This window comes from Mesoplodon mirus (genome assembly GCF_964341445.2).
Source record: "Mesoplodon mirus genome assembly, chromosome: 3".
Lineage (NCBI taxonomy): Eukaryota > Metazoa > Chordata > Mammalia > Artiodactyla > Ziphiidae > Mesoplodon > Mesoplodon mirus.
The window spans coordinates 166,843,550-166,859,672 of NC_138978.1; the positions used below are offsets into that span (position 1 = coordinate 166,843,550).

Below are 16,123 nucleotides of genomic sequence, written 5' to 3' on the forward strand. Positions count from 1 at the left end.
GGGTTCATTCCTCTAGGGAACAAAAAGCTCTGGGCTTTCATGACCCTGGTAGCCACTTCCCAACCTTCCCCTTGAAATCCTCACTGCTATCCTTTAGCTTTGCAGGACCATGCATAGCGTGGTGCCCAAGCACAGGTCTCAGAGGCCATCTCGTTCGTTCCTTGGTTTCTCTCGCAAATTTCCACAACTCCATGCTTTCTGCTGCAGGCCGGTCTTGAACCCAGCGCTCTGCTGAGAGGATGGGGGCAGACGGAGAAACGGTGGTCTTGAAGAACATGCTCATTGGCGTCAACCTGATCCTTCTGGGCTCCATGCTTAAGCCCTCAGAGTGCCAGCTGGAGGTCACCACGGAAAGGGTCCAGAGACAGCCGGTGGAGGAGGAAGGAGGTGCTGACAGCTACAACACATCTGGCAAAGAGCAGCCGGTGGTCTTCAACCACGTGTACAACATTAATGTGCCCCTGGACAGCCTCTGCTCCTCGGGGCTGGAGGCCTCGGCCGAGCAGGAGGTGAGTGCCGAAGATGAGGTGCTGACAGAGTACACGGGCCAGACCTCGGACCACGAGAGCCAGGTCACCTTCACCCACAGGATCAACCTCCCCAAAAAGGCCTGCCCATGCGCCAGCTCTGCCCAGCTGCTGCAGGAGCTGCTGAGCCGAATCGAGATGCTGGAGAGGGAGGTGTCAGTGCTTCGGGACCAGTGCACCAGCAACTGCTGCCAGGAAAGTGCGGCCACAGGTAGAGTCTGGGAGTTTGCAGCCGGTCTCAGGAGGGAGGGAGGGCGCTGAGCAGAGAGGGAGAGTGAATGAGGGTGAGCCACCACTCCCCTCAAAATCTGGCACCTCTTCACACAGAGGGAAAGAAGTACCCTAGTCTGTAGCTCTCTGTTCAGACGTCTCTAAGATCTAAATGTGGTCCTTCCCGGGGGATTTGGTGTAGGGATCCTCTACAGCACTTAGTCAGTTTGAAATACATTAACCCGATTTTGGGGGGATGAGTCAGGTAATGATACATCGGTTCAGCACAGCAGCTTCTGTGGTGAGCAGGGAATTTGAGGTCTGTCTTCATTCATCTTTGGTTTTCACAGGCTGTTGAATTGATATCTATCCATGTTAACCTGAGGGACTAGAGAATTCAGGCGCCCTGTTCACTCCATCTCAGTCTTTCTTCCATCTGAGTAAATGATAGCCATTATAGTCTCAGAGGACCTGGCCCCATCTTCTCCAGCAAGGTGGAAGTTTCAGCCCCTGCCCCCTCCACAAACGCACGTGGGTGTACATGCACGTGCACACACACACCCACTCACAGAGCTTATTACAACCCCCTCCCCTCCAAAGGCTGAGTATCCAGGACTTGTACCTCTAGTCTCACCCACCCCCTGACTAGTAACACTTACCAATGACTATCTTGTCCTCTCTGGGAGAAGTCAGAGCCAGACTTCCTGACTTCAAATCCTAGCTCTGCTACTTACTAGCTTGTGACTTAAGCAAGTTACATAACCCATGACTTCCTTTCTCCATTGACAAATGGTGACAGACTAGAACATCAGGAGTTATTAAATATAAAAATAAAAGCCTCCATTCAGATGAAAGCCTGGCTTCTACTAGGGACCCCATGTGCAATAGCTGTTATCAGCTGACCCCCAATGAGCAGAAAGTGTGTCCCTTTTTGTGCCCAGCTCCTCTCACCCAAAAGGTACCTTCAACCCATGAAATTCATTCTTTAACAAGAGGACTGTGTCTTCCTTACAATCTTGGGTTCAAGCTTTTACCTTTTATAGTGGTTTAAATGAACCACTATAGTTATAGCATGGTAAGGGCTAGGGCAGGAGATATGCATAGAATCCTAAAAAGATCACAGCAGACAGTCACCAAATGAGACAAGTTCTGGGAAGCCTTGGAAGTGACCATAGTGCTAAGCTGTGATGAATGAGCAGAGTTAGTTAGATGGCGGGAAGGAGAGGGAGTGGGATGTGGCTGCAGCGCATGTGACCTTGTCCTGTATCACAGGCCTGGCACTCAGCATACAAGCCCTCAGATCCCCTTCCGTCCCCATAGCCAGCACCTGGGCGTCTTGGTCAGGGGCTGTCCTTGGGCTGTAGGAACCTCTTTGGCCTGCCCCAGGGAGACAATGGACATTTACACCCTCCAAGGACAGCCTTTCATCCCAGTTGAGGTGTGGCTTACACTGTGTCCAGAAGTCCCTGCAGGACTGCACCCAAGTGACACCCCCAGGACTTTGCCTGATAATGTGTCTGGCTTGGGCTCCAACCTCCTGAGTCTCCCCTTCTCCCTGACCGGTTTTTCCCGGGAGCACTTCCCAGTAAGTCAGTCTCATCTGACTTCTCATCTAAAGTCTGCTTCTAGGGAACCCAAGCCAAGACACACAGAAGGTGAGCCCCTGAAGGACGAGGGACCCGATCTCACTCATCGTGGCCCCCAGTGCTGTGCCAGACACAGCCCCTATTAGATGAAAACATTCATGAAGTCGATGCTGTACCAAACTAGCTTGAGCTTAATTCTCAGCAACACAAATCTGATCAGAGAGTGAGGAGAGGTCTCTGCCCACCCCTCCCATACCCCATTTACAGGAGGTTCCACTGCTGCCCTTTGACCTTCTCCTTGGCCGTTCCAGGACAACTGGATTATATCCCTCACTGCAGTGGCCACGGCAACTTCAGCCTCGAGTCCTGTGGCTGCATCTGCGATCAAGGCTGGTTTGGCAAGAACTGTTCGGAGCCCTACTGCCCCCTAGGCTGCTCCAGTCGGGGCGTGTGTGTGGATGGTCAGTGCCTCTGTGACAGCGAGTACAGCGGCGACGACTGCTCAGAGCTCCGGTGCCCAACAGACTGCAGCTCCCGGGGGCTGTGCGTGGACGGGGAGTGTGTCTGTGAAGAGGCCTACACTGGCGAGGGTTGCAGCGAGCTGAGGTGCCCTGGGGACTGTTCGGGGAAGGGGAGATGTACCAACGGTACCTGCCTGTGCCAGGAGGGCTACGCTGGTGAGGACTGCGGCCAGCAGCGGTGTCTGAACGCCTGCAGTGGGCGAGGACACTGCCAGGAGGGGCTCTGCTTCTGTGAAGAGGGCTACCAGGGCCCTGACTGCTCGGCAGGTAGGGAGGGGAGCTCGGCGGGGCCTTTGTCAAGGGTGGTCCAGCAAACTGGCTGGAGGTGGGAAGAGAGATGGGAGGGAAGGTGAATTTTAGGCCGAAGAATTCCCAACTGGGTCATGCACACTTGCTTTCCAAGACAGCTGATTTCTTGAGTCAATCACAATTGACGAGGCAGATTTAAGCGGGGAAGGGTGGAAACCAGAAAAGGTCAAGTTCAGGATGAAAGCTGAATCTTACCCCAAGACTGGAACAAAGTCAATGGTAATAATGGTGACAGCATTTCACTGTCCTTGAGATGGAAGAAAGCAGAGAGTCAGACCATGGCACCACCTTAGGCAAGGGACCACTCTAACTCAGCGGGCTTCCCAGAGCTCCACCTGCTCCAAAATATCCCCCTTGCCTGTTGCCATATTCTGGGGACACTTCCTTTCACAGTGCGAGGGCATGCGATGGCGCTTAGTCTGTGATAACCAGACTGGCAGGGCACTCTGGCACTCTGGCTATTTTGGAGCTTACATATTGCAAAGTGTTATTAATTTTTGAAATGATCTAGTGTCCACATGGATAAAAGTATTTATAGGCAAGGAATTACTTGAAACCAGGAATAAACTACTAAAGGCATTGAGCAACAACTCACATTCTAACTATTAGTACAGCATATTAAAAGGTCACGAGTTGCTTTGTTCCAGATGACATAGCAAATTGGAACCAACCCCATATGTGTCTGCACCATGGAAACCAATACAAAGGTGATGTCCCAAAAGGCAGACCTAAATCTATCAGTGGGAAAACACCAATATCTCACTGGAGATCATTTTCTTTTGCCTAAAATCAGATTATTGTCATTATCTCACTGTTATTGCTCATCTTCTGACTAAATCAGTGACTCTCACTGATACATATGTGTTTTAAACAGTACAGATTGAGCGACTGATCTTGATCTTTTCCATTTGTAGTTCAGTCTGTAACAGTGGGCTCAGAGTGCTCATTGGGAAAAGTTAAAATAAAAATTAACAACAAACGAACATTTTTAAGCTTTCTGATGGGTTGATTCTAGGAATTTTCTGATCAACCTTCTGACCTTGGTTTAAGGGGGAAATCCTGGGAGGCCAGCTTCACCAGCCTTTTATTCTTGAGCATCATCAATGATTCCCACCTAGGTACCAGACCAGTCAGACAAGTCTCCTGCACCTGCAACTTCAACTTAAAAGTTTTTAAAAGGTCGATGGCAACAACTAAAAGATAAATGACAACCTGCTGCTTAGGAAAAAAAAAATTTCATGTTCTTCCATTTTTTTCCATAGTCGATGATTTCATTTAGCCTAATTTTGTGTACTGAATATCTTACTGAAAATATAAATAGTTGTTATACCAATTGTTCAGAAGGAAAAGTCAAGCAGAAGTTAAGCTTCATCATTTCTGAATCCAAAGTCCTAGGTAATTGCTGGGAAGAGGAGGCTGAAGCATGATCCTTGTTCCCACCCACAGGATGAGGCTCCATGAGGTCCCATCAGAGGATGCTAAGGGTCCATTTGGGCCCTTTTCTATGTACGGCTATTCTGTAGTTCACATTCTTCTTAATAAAATTGATCTCTGTTGGGTGGTACATACTTCTCATGTTCTTGACCCTCCTTTTCCACAGGGATGGGTTCATTTGCAAACAGAATCTTAATCTGATCCAGGGTCCAAACTGAACCAGAGATAAGCCCTTCTGGTCACTCAGGGAAGACTCAGCAGCTGCTAGCATAACTACAGCTGGGTTGAGCCCAAACCATAAGCACATGTTACCTCCAACACGTTACCTCTGTGCTGTTTGAGGAAGACTTCTGGACGCCCAGATAAATTACTTTACAGGTTCCCAAAGCATATGAGGAGGGACAGTTGCATAATCTCCATCTGTTTCTATAGCAACCATGGAGCCACCACTGATTGCAGCAGGTGCTGCTCTCAAGGCTTTCTTGTCTTTTAAACCAAATGCCATGGGTCTTTTCCAGAGAAGTAACTAGGTCATTATCTAAAGTGCTACTTCACTTGCTCTTTGTGAGAAGGCTCTAGGAGAGGGGCTGCTTATCCACTGTTTGACTTTTCTGGCCAGATGCACCCACTCCAGCATTACTGCTCCCCTCGCCAACAGCAGTGAGGAGAGGAAAGAAGAGAATGGGTAAGGTGAAAACATGGAGAGCCACAAAATGCACTTCTCCACAGGTCATTCTTTTCTCTCTGGCAAGGGCATGGAAAATGGCTGCCCATTGTGTGGACTTCATTCTGAGGCTCCTTAGGCCGCTAGAGCATAAATGCAATTGAATAGGGTTGACAAGGCCACTCTATTTGACTCCCAGCCTTGATCTTTCTCATAGTGGGCCATGGGACCAGATCTCAACCTTTCTGCCTCTGTTCTCTGGCCCGGTAAAGATAATAGAACAAAAAAAATTCATGAATATGAGCACTTAAAACAGGCTTTGAAAGAAGCTACTCTGGGCTTCTCATTTTACAAATTGTAAAAAGCAGCAGCCCTGAGAGACAGGAAGATTTTTCCACAGCCAGACAGCTAATTAATGGCAGAGCAAGAATAAGAACGCTGGTCTCCTACCAACTTCTAGCACTCTTTAATCCTCCCTGGGATGCTAAGTAGAGTGGAATCGGAAAATAAAAATTTTGAAAGCCACATACACAAAGAAATAGTCTTTTGATATGAAAGCTGAGCTCTGTCAAATGATAAAAAATATTAGGTGTTGGAGACGGGGTAAGGAAGCACATCCAACCATTTGTCCACGCCTGCCCCCAGGGAAGGAGGTTTGGCCACAACTCCCTGCAAAGCAACAGGATGAAAGAACAACCAGAGCAGGAGCTTGAAACAATCCAGAAAGCCGTTCCCTGGACTTCAGTCAGACCTGCAGAGATTCATCACCATCAGCCTCTGCGTCTGCCAGCACTGCGGCCAGCCCAACCTTTGGCACCTGAAATCACTCGCTCCTCCGAGCGAGACACTTCATGGAACTAATTCCAACTGCTCTCGCCACATATGTGCAAAATTGATGCGAGATCTAAAAAGTAAACAGCATGGCATCTTTGCAGATAAGCAACTCCAATTCCTCAAGCTGCAGTTTACTCCTTTTTAACTGCCTGCTCTTCCCCAAGTTCCCAAGTTGGAGCCCCAAAGAAAGTAAGACTAAGAATAATTCGCAGCCCACCACACACACTAAATTCCTTGAATCAAGGCATACGGCTCTTTTACGGTTTGCTTTCTAGCAATACCGTCTCATTTTATAAGAATTACTGACACCCAATGTACACAGCTGCTACTAAGTTATAGGGTGAAAGGTGATGGTCTCCTCCTTGGAGCCACCGCTCTCAAGAATGCTTCTTCCACAGTCGACACCATTGCTTCTTTCTCATCATTACCACCACCAGGCTCAGGTCTCAAGATAAAAAACTTGCCAAGTTAAGTTGTCAAGATGAAAAAATCCTTCTGTTTTTTACTTTAAAATCCCCAAATGCTCTGCTTGGATCATTCTCCTTCGTCGTGATTAGCTTTATTTTCTGGAGAAAGGCACTAAAAATGAATACACGGACTTGTCCCAAATGCCCTAAGAATTGTTGGTGACTTGAAATTTGGAATGGCTGTTTCTGTCACCATAACAGGAGGAGCCCCACACAGGAAACTTGGAATCAGCGTGTTGAATAACAAAAGGCAGGTCCTAGAGAATCTTTCTTTCTTTCTTTTTCTTGTTGTTGTGCTTTTGTTTTATTTTTTATTTTTTAACATCTTTATTGGAGTATAATTGCTTTACATCGTTGTGTTAGTTGCTGCTCTATAACAAAGTGAATCAGCTATATGTATACATATATCCCCATATCCACTCCCTCTTGCGCCTCTCTCCCACCCTCCCTATCCCACCCCTCTAGGTGGTCACATGCACCGACCTGATCTCCCTGTGCTATGTGGCTGCTTCCCACTAGCTATCTATTTTACATTTGGTAGTGTATATATGTCCATGCCACTCTCTCACTTCGTCCCAGCTTACCCTATCCCCTCCCCGTCCTCAGGTCCATTATTTACGTCTGTGTCTTTATTCCTGTCCTGCCCCTAGGTTCTTCAGAACCTTTTTTTTTTTTGTAGATTCCATATATGTGTGTTAGCAAACGGTATTTGTTTTTCTCTTTCTGACTTACTTCACTCTTTATGATAGACTCTAGGTCCATCCACCTCACTACAAATAATTCAATTTTGTTTCTTTTTATGGCTGAGTAATATTCCATTGTATATGTGTGCCACATCTTCTTTATCCATTCATCAGATGATGGACACTTAGGTTGTTTCCCTCTTCGGGCTATTGTAAATAGAGCTGCAATGAACATTTTGGTACATGTCTCTTTTTGAATGATGGTTTTCTCAGGGTATATGCCTAGTAGTGGGATTGCTGGGTCATATGGTAGTTCTATTTTTAGTTTTTTAAGGAACCTCCATACTGTTCTCCACAGTGGCTGTATCAATTTACATTCCCACCAACAGTGCAAGAGTGTTCCCTTTTCTCCCCACCCTCTCCAGCATTTATTGTTTCTAGATTTTTTGAGGATGGCCATTCTGACTGGTGTGAGATGACATCTCATTGTAGTTTTGATTTGTATTTCTCTAATGATTAGTGATGTTGAGCATCCTTTCATGTGTTTGTTGGCAATCTGTATATCTTCTTTGGAAAAATGTCTATTTAGGTCTTCTGCCCATTTTTGGATTGGGTTGTTTGTTTTTTGATATTGAGCTGCATGAGCTGCTTGTATATTTTGGAGATTAATCCTTTGTCAGTTGCTTCATTTGCAAATATTTTTTCCCATTCTGAGGGTTGTCTTTTCATCTTGTTTATGGTTTCCTTTGCTGTGCAAAAGCTTTTATGTTTCATTAGGTCCCCTTTGTTTATTTTTGTTTTTATTTCCATTTCTCTAAGAGGTGGGTCAAAAAGAATCTTGTTGTGATTTATGTCATAGAATGTTCTGCCTATGTTTTCCTCTAAGAGTTTTATAGTGTCTGCCCTTACATTTAGGTCTTTAATCCATTTTGAGTTTATTTTTGTGTATGGTGTTAGGGAGTGTTCTAATTTCATTCTTTTACATGTAGCTGTCCAGTTTTCCCAGCACCACTTATTGAAGAGGCTGTCTTTTCTCCATTGTATATTCTTGCTTCCTTTATCAGAGATAAGGTGACCGTATTTGCGTGGGTTTATCTCTGGGCTTTCTATCCTGTTCCATTGATCTATATTTCTGTTTTTGTGCCAGTACCATACTGTCTTGATTACTGTAGGTTTGTATACAGTCTGAGTCAGGGAGCCTGATTCCTCCAGCTCCGTTTTTCTTTCTCAAGATAGCTTTGGCTATTTGGAGTCTTTTGTGTTTCCATACAAGTTGTGAAATTTTAGAGAATCCTTCTTAAAAGAAGTTTCTTACCTCTAGGATAAGCACCAGTCTGGAATTGGCATCCTACATGATAGTCTGAATTATTCACTGATGTAGTTTATTTTTAAGGGCTGTGTATAAATGAAGGAAAGCATCTGGTACAATCAGTAACCCATCCTACAAATTGTAGGGGAAAGAACACACTACGTATAGATCTTGGTTTGATAATCAGTTCAGCTATGACCCAACTCCCTTACTTTTGGCAAGTCCTTTAGCCTGGGTCTCAGTTTCTCCATTTGTAAAGTTGGGATAATTATATCTACCCAATCTACCTCATAGAGCTGCTATTAAAGGATTTTTTTTAAAAGTCTAGTTAGATAGTTTATCTAAACATGTTTTATAGACTGAAATGCTATGCAAATGTAAAGTGGTATTGTACACTGGCTTAGAGATTCTAGAAGCATTGTGCCTGGGTTCAAATCCTAGCTTCTGTGTTTGCTGACTCTGTGACTCAGTTTTCTTCTCTATAAAACCGGGGTAAAAATAATACCAATTCCATAGTGTTGGTGAGAGGATGAAATAAAAAAATCTATGTCAGGATGTTTAGCATTGTCCTTGGTGCATAATAAATGCTCTATATAACCATGCAAAATACTGACAGGTTCTATATACCAACCCCTCTTTCCCTGGTCCAGGAGTCATTTGGTATGCATTATACAGGATACCCCAAAGATCTTAGTGCAATTCAAAGCTTTCATCATGCCAGGGTTAGAAATGATATATGCTTATAAACTATCATTTGAAAGTTTGATTATTTAAATTTCATTTACATTCATCTAGTTTTATAAATTTAAAAAAATTAAATTTAAAATATTTTTGTTTTGGTCAACATTTGCCATCTTTAATCAGAGGAAGCTCTGCTATCTAGATTGTTTTATACCATTCACAGTTTGGGGCAAAAGCAATTAAAGCAAATGCCCAGCATTGTAAATATATGTTCCTAATTTCCACCTTATGAGTCCTCATTTACACCTCTGCCAAGGATTTGAGGCTGAGCACCACAGGGAGCGCAGGCACCTTCTTTTCACATGGCCCTGTGACTAGCAGCTGCCTCAGTCCTCTGCTCTTGTAAAGGTGAAAGAGAATTCTCAGAGGAGAAATTCAACACCAATGACAACTTTTAAACTAACCAAAGCCTCCACTGCATATAAATTTATAAGTTAATTATGACTATTTAAATACTGGCCTGATCTTCGAGTTAATCTATGGGCAGGTCCAATTACAGGTATACTGGCGTTAACTTCCTAATTGATCTTAAAGTTTCAGTCATTTAATACCCCCACTACTGGAGAATCTTCACTTCCCAAGGGAACCATACATGAAAGGCTATTTCAATGAGGTTTAATTTTTGGTGATTCTCTGAATAGCATTTGAAAAGTAGAACAAGAGAGAAAAGCAAAGCCCTCAAGAATGCTCCTTTCTCATCATCCCCAAAATCAAGGCTAATAAAAATTTGTTTAACACGAGTTCCATTTCTTTCAAAACTTAAACAGTCTCCTTTTAACAGGGAAAATAAAGTGTTATTGAATGTCTTCATCAGTCCATGGTATCTAGGATTTACTGTTTTGGCTTGTATTTTGCAAGATAACCAGGAATAAGCCTTTATTTCCACTTGCCAAATCAAATACTGGCTCTCAGGGTAATCTGGTAACAATAATTTATTAAACTACCAAAAATATTAGCCAATGTATGCTGTTAAATATCTAACAACTAGATCTCTGAGGGAAAAAATAAAAAGCCCTGCTTTGTAGCATTTGCCAACTTCCATGGTGTAAATACTCCCTCTGTGGCCAATTTCAAACTACCAACATGAAGTCACTAAATGCATAGTTGGAAACAGCTGTGCATTAGCACACAATTACATAGTATTTCTACCAGAGAGATACAACACATGTAAATTGACCCAAGGGCATAGATAATAGTAAAATGTAGTGAAGTAATTTGCCAGTGATGAGTTTGGAGTATTCATAATTTTGTTTTTAAGATAATTTACTTAATTGTAAGTTAATATTGAATACAATTTAATCTTTAATAATGACTATTTAAAACTGTCTTGCAAAATTCGACAATCAACTTTCCTGAGCCAGTAGAAGCCGGCTCCAGCACACCACTAACTCATGGCCCTATAGGGATGGGAGTACTGAGCACAGAAAAGATAAGAACATGCTTGCAAAGGGAATTACCAATCACTCAAAGGCAATGAGCTGAGCAGAATATACAGACAGGGCATGTGGGGTGAGATGTGAGGAAGGAAGTTGGGTCCAGGATGGGGAAGGCAGTCCTCTGAGCTCATGCTATTTGTGTATTGCCTCCTGGTAGTTGCCCCTCCAGAGGACTTGCGAGTGGCTGGTATCAGCGACAGGTCCATTGAGCTGGAATGGGACGGGCCGATGGCAGTGACGGAATATGTGATCTCTTACCAGCCGACGGCCCCGGGGGGCCTCCAGCTCCAGCAGCGGGTGCCTGGAGATTGGAGTGGTGTCACCATCTCGGAGCTGGAGCCAGGTCTCACCTACAACATCAGCGTCTACGCTGTCATTAGCAACATCCTCAGCCTTCCCATCACGGCCAAGGTGGCCACCCGTACGTACCATTTCCCCATCCTGTTTCATTCTTCTTTTCTCCTACATGAGATCATGGGCATTCGTGATAGTAGTGTCTTTTCTTAATTCTTCAGGGATGCCTGCAATAATCATTGCTCTTGAGGGGAAGGGCTTCCAATGTGACCCACTTAGGAAAGGGTACCTCATTAAAAAGGCACTTCCAAAAAAGAGTTTCCAAATCCAGGCAAACCCTATCAATTATAGAACCAAAAGGACAAAGAGTATTTTAATTATTGAGTTCTGACTTGTTATAAGCTAGTCTGATTAGAAGTCAAGGAAAGTATGGGCCTTATATAGACTTCAAATCTAGTTAGAGACTAGAAACCAGGAGATATAAAATAGGATGTATAATAAGCAAGTGCTAAATGGTACGTTACAGATGGTAAGTGTATAACAGAGTGGAAAAAAAAATCTTATTTAAAACCACAACTGAAAACACCCACCTCTCCTCATAGCATTATTTCTTCGTGACTGTTTATTTAGTAAAATATCCTGATAGTCCATTTTGATGATAAACGTTGAGGCTCTAAAGCGTTGTCTAGAAAGACAACGGGGCAAAAGAGAGACAGTCAGACACAGAGAGCAAGCTAAACTCTTCTCCATGAGAAATGGAAGTGTTCTATTTATAACAGAGAAACTGCTATAGGTATGTATCTATATTTTGTATGTTTATTTAAGCACAGAAGATTTTTAAAAAATTGCATGCCAACTATTAACATTGACTACATCAAAGAACAGAATAAGAAAGAGATGGGAAGGGGCTGTTATTTAGTTTTCTTTATACACCTCCGAATTCTTCAATTATCTTTCTAACACCATTTGTCCAGCTCTCAAATGCCAGCTGGGTGTCCAACAATCCAGTTCAATTCAGTTCAATATCTATCCACCTGGAGTTAGCATCAGATCCCACAAGCTAAGTCCTCAGTCTCACAGGGCCTCCACGTCAGTTGCCATCACAAGTCCCAGGTTGACACCAGGACTTCTGACTGACCAGCTATAAATTTAAGGTTTTCCCACAACCCCTGCTTACTTTTGGTAATTCCTTAGAACTCACAGAGCTTTACTCTCTATTACCAGTTTCTTATAAAGGATACAACTCAGGAACAACGAAATGGAAGACATGCATAGCGTGAAGTATGGGGTGTGGAGTTTCCACGTTCTTTCTGGACAAGCACCCTTCTCAGTACTTCCATGTGTTCACCAACCCGGCAGCCCTCTGAACCCCGTCGTTTAGGGGTTTTTTTTATAGAGGTTTCATTACACAGGCATGATTGACGAAACCACTAGCCATTGGTGATTAACTCAAGTCAGCCCCTTTCCCCTCCCTGGAGGTTGGGAGGTAGGGCTGAATGTTCCAACCCTCTCTCTAAATCATGCCTGGGTTTTTCTGCAGACCAGCTATCTAGGAGGTCCCAGCTACCAGTTATCTCATAATCATACAAAAGATACTCTTATCATTCTGGGAATTCCTAGGGTTTTGGGAGCTGTGTGCCAGGACAAAGACCAAATACTTATTTTTTATTATATAATGCAGAGAATTTAGCAGTAGCAGGAAACGGGAACAAGACGTGACAATGAAACATAAGCCCCTGGGTTGGTAAATGGGACTTATCACCAAATATGGGATGAGAGATCTGAGCCCATTTTATGTAGCTCTTAAATGACAAGATGGTATCTGGGTAACAAATGTCATGAAAGTTCAGAATAAGAAGAGGTTGAAGTAGGAAGAGTTGGCTTTGAAGTCTTCATGGAGGCCCAAGGACTTGAGTTGTGCTTTGAAGGATGTAAGCATAGGGGCAAGCAGAGGGAAAAGGATTTAAGAAGTCATTTTGTCCCCTTGCTTTTCAGGTGACAAAGACCCTGTTATAATATTGGACTCCCCCTATGAATGCTGCCTTTTTTTTAATATGCCTGTAATTATCTCTGTTTATATTTGACCTTTTTCTTCAACTCCTCTCGTGCCTGAGAACTAGTTTAAAATATCTGCAATGATTGTGTAGAGAGGCAGGTCATCACCTGCCGCTTTTCCCACCTTGCTCCAGGATGGGTCACCTCAGCAAGAGCCTGGCCCGACTCCCAGGCATCTCTTCTCTGATCCACGTGCACATGCTGTGATGAGGTTTCCATCTTGCATGGCCTTTATTACACCAATTCAGGGCATCCCCTCAGGCAAGCTCCCAGGTGACAAGGACAGAATCATGTAAGCTCCCCTGACACGCCTTCAAGTGAGCTCAGAATCAGCCCTGCCTTTCACCGAGAAGCATGAGGAAGCTTCCAAACAGGAAGGATAAGAATCTGTCGATTTTCCAATGGGAATATCCCAGGAGAGGCACAGCTAAAATGGGAGCAGGCTCACTGGAGAACTGAGAAAAGTCGTGCTGTCGTATTTCAGGGCTGGTAATGGGAACTCCATTAGGACAAGCATACTTCCACCTGTGCGTGTGCGTGTGTGTGTGTGTGTGTGTGTGTGTGTGTGTGTTGGGGAGGCGGCGGGGGGGAGGGTGTAGGGAATGGAAAAAGAGGGAGATAAGCAGAGGAACTAAAATTGAGATACATGAGGCAAAGGTGAGTGAAGGAGAGAAGGGAGAGGGAATGAAGGAACAGCTGGAGAAAAGAAGAAGCTAGTGGAGTGAGAGTGAAAACCCCAGTATCTGCTGTCCCTCGATTATGCCCTTGCTTTGCTTGTATACATGAAATGGAAATTTCAGACCATCCTAGACGTGCGATTTGAGCTAAACAAGATATTCTTAGGGCACATCACGTGATCAAGAAAAGCATTCCAGACTATATTCTGAAGTTGGCTTCCTCCACGTCTTTCATTACTCTCTCTGTGCCACGGTTTCCTGGGTGTGAAATGGAAACAGTGATGTTAGCCTTTATATTGTCTCTCGGGAACCCTTAAAGCCTCTGAAGACAGTGTTCAGTTTCTCTGAAAAGCATCATGTTAAATGACAAGATTCACCACCTTAGTAAGGAAAGGAAAGTGTGGGTTTTTTTATTTTAATAGTAACCTATTATGTAACAGAAAGCATAAAAAAGTATTTATTAGGTTATGTTTGTTAACTTTATTCATATATTCACCCACTCTGAGTGCCAAGACCACAGTGGCATGGGCTGATCCCTTACCTGGAACCCACCACCTGTGTAATGAGATTGGGATAGCCTGCCCATCACACGCCATCGCACCCATGGCGTGGAGGGAGCCCCAGGTAATGCTCTCTGCCCCTGCCAGGGAGAGCCATGACATGGTCACCCACATTGCTGTGTTCCAGATCTCTCCACTCCTCAAGGGCTACGATTCAAGACGATCACAGAGACCACCGTGGAGGTGCAGTGGGAGCCCTTCTCGTTCTCCTTCGATGGGTGGGAGATCAGCTTCATTCCAAAGGTAACCCCCACCTGTCAGACTGCTGAACAGCCTTATTTGGGGTATTCATACCCTCAACTTGGAATCGGGGCAGCAAAGAAGACACTCCCCCCCAATCTCTCTCTCCATGCCATTAGGACACAAAGGGGCATTTTGTGGGTACATGGGCTACAGAACATTTCTTTTATAAAGGCATGGTAAGGACTGAGTAATGGCCCTGAGCCTGGCACCTGAGCCTTGGATGACAGGAGAATGCGGAAGCAGCCACCAGCCCCAGCTCTCTGCTCAGAAAGCTCTAGGGTTTAGCAAGCCTGTAATTTTAGCAAGTCTGAAAACTGAGACCTTCAAAAAGTTGGGGCATCTCTTTAGGACATAAGAAAAGCCAAACTGAATCGGTCTTATAATCAACCCACAGCTTCCTTCTGTGCAGACAGATGCCCCAAAAGTCAGCTTGCATGGCTTCAGTCTCTAAAGGTCCGAGATGTAACACAAAAACACCTTTCATAACCTATTCATTGAGAAAATTTTTCCTTAAGCAAATTATATTATTAGTCTTTGAGTTAAAAATTATCCTAAGATTCCTTTCCATTCATCAAAGCAGTATTTTATTTTATTAACCCTAAAACTACTTTTCTAAGTTGCCAGAGGCACCTGACTAGTTCTAGTTTTGCAGGATTTATTAATGCCACTGATGTTTTCCCTAACTATACCACTCATAAGGGTATAATGTTTAATCATAGTCCTTTCCTCTGTCTTCATCTTTCAATATCAAAGAGGATTTTTTCAGTCATTCATCAGACTTAATGACAGATGACACATTTTTGGCCAATGAGACTATGATTTCACCATTGTTTTACTTCAAAATTCTTAGAGGCATGGACTGTTGGAACTGATGACCCTTCACTTTATATCTAGTTTGTTTAGTTTATAGAAACTAAGACTCAGTGAACTTAAATGATATCAGACAGCTAGTTGGTGGCAGGCTTAAAAGAAGAATTGGGTCTCCACTTCCTATTCCAGGGCTCTGTCCACTTCTCTTATGTGGATATGGTCACGTCATGGCAAGCTAAATACATCGAAGCAGACATTCTATACACATACATTCTTATATGTCTTATCTGCATTAAAATGGCCAGTAAAGTATGGTGGGCAATTGGACTTATAACAGGGCAGAGAGAATCATGTCACACTGCCACTCAGGCAGGAAAAAACCAATGCCAGGTTTGCCTGTTTTACATCCAATATGTAAAACTCTAAGAGTGGGGCTAGCCAGGGCATGCCAAGGTCAAATATACAGCCACAGAACAGCTGTATGATCTGTAGGTTGAGGCCAGTGGGAGGTCATGTTGATTTATAAAAGTGTGGCTATAAATTACATAATGGGGCACTCCAGGTGACATGAACAGAGACCAAAGAATAGTGGAGAAGGGCAGTGCCACAAAAAAGAGCCCTCTTGTCACCTCCATTTCCAGAGGCACACAGAGAAAATGTATAATAATAGGCAAACAGACAGACAGATAGGAGGGTAGAAAGATACAAAATCCTGGACCCAGCATCATCAAGTTGATCTTTTTCATTTCCTCTTCCGCTAACT

At 44.0% G+C, this 16,123-nt stretch overlaps 1 protein-coding gene across 1 annotated transcript in view; it reads left to right on the forward strand.

Moving 5' to 3' along the window:
* Window positions 1–239: 239 nt before the first annotated feature.
* TNR (tenascin R) overlaps window positions 240–16,123 on the forward strand; it is a gene marked incomplete at both ends in the record, with an annotated part of 77,870 nt that continues 61,986 nt past the window's right edge. The window contains 4 exons of the mRNA XM_082614388.1: window positions 240–738; window positions 2,635–3,111; window positions 10,879–11,142; window positions 14,435–14,550. Coding sequence (XP_082470514.1) covers window positions 240–738; window positions 2,635–3,111; window positions 10,879–11,142; window positions 14,435–14,550 — 1,356 coding nt within the window. The remainder of the gene's footprint in view (window positions 739–2,634; window positions 3,112–10,878; window positions 11,143–14,434; window positions 14,551–16,123) is intronic.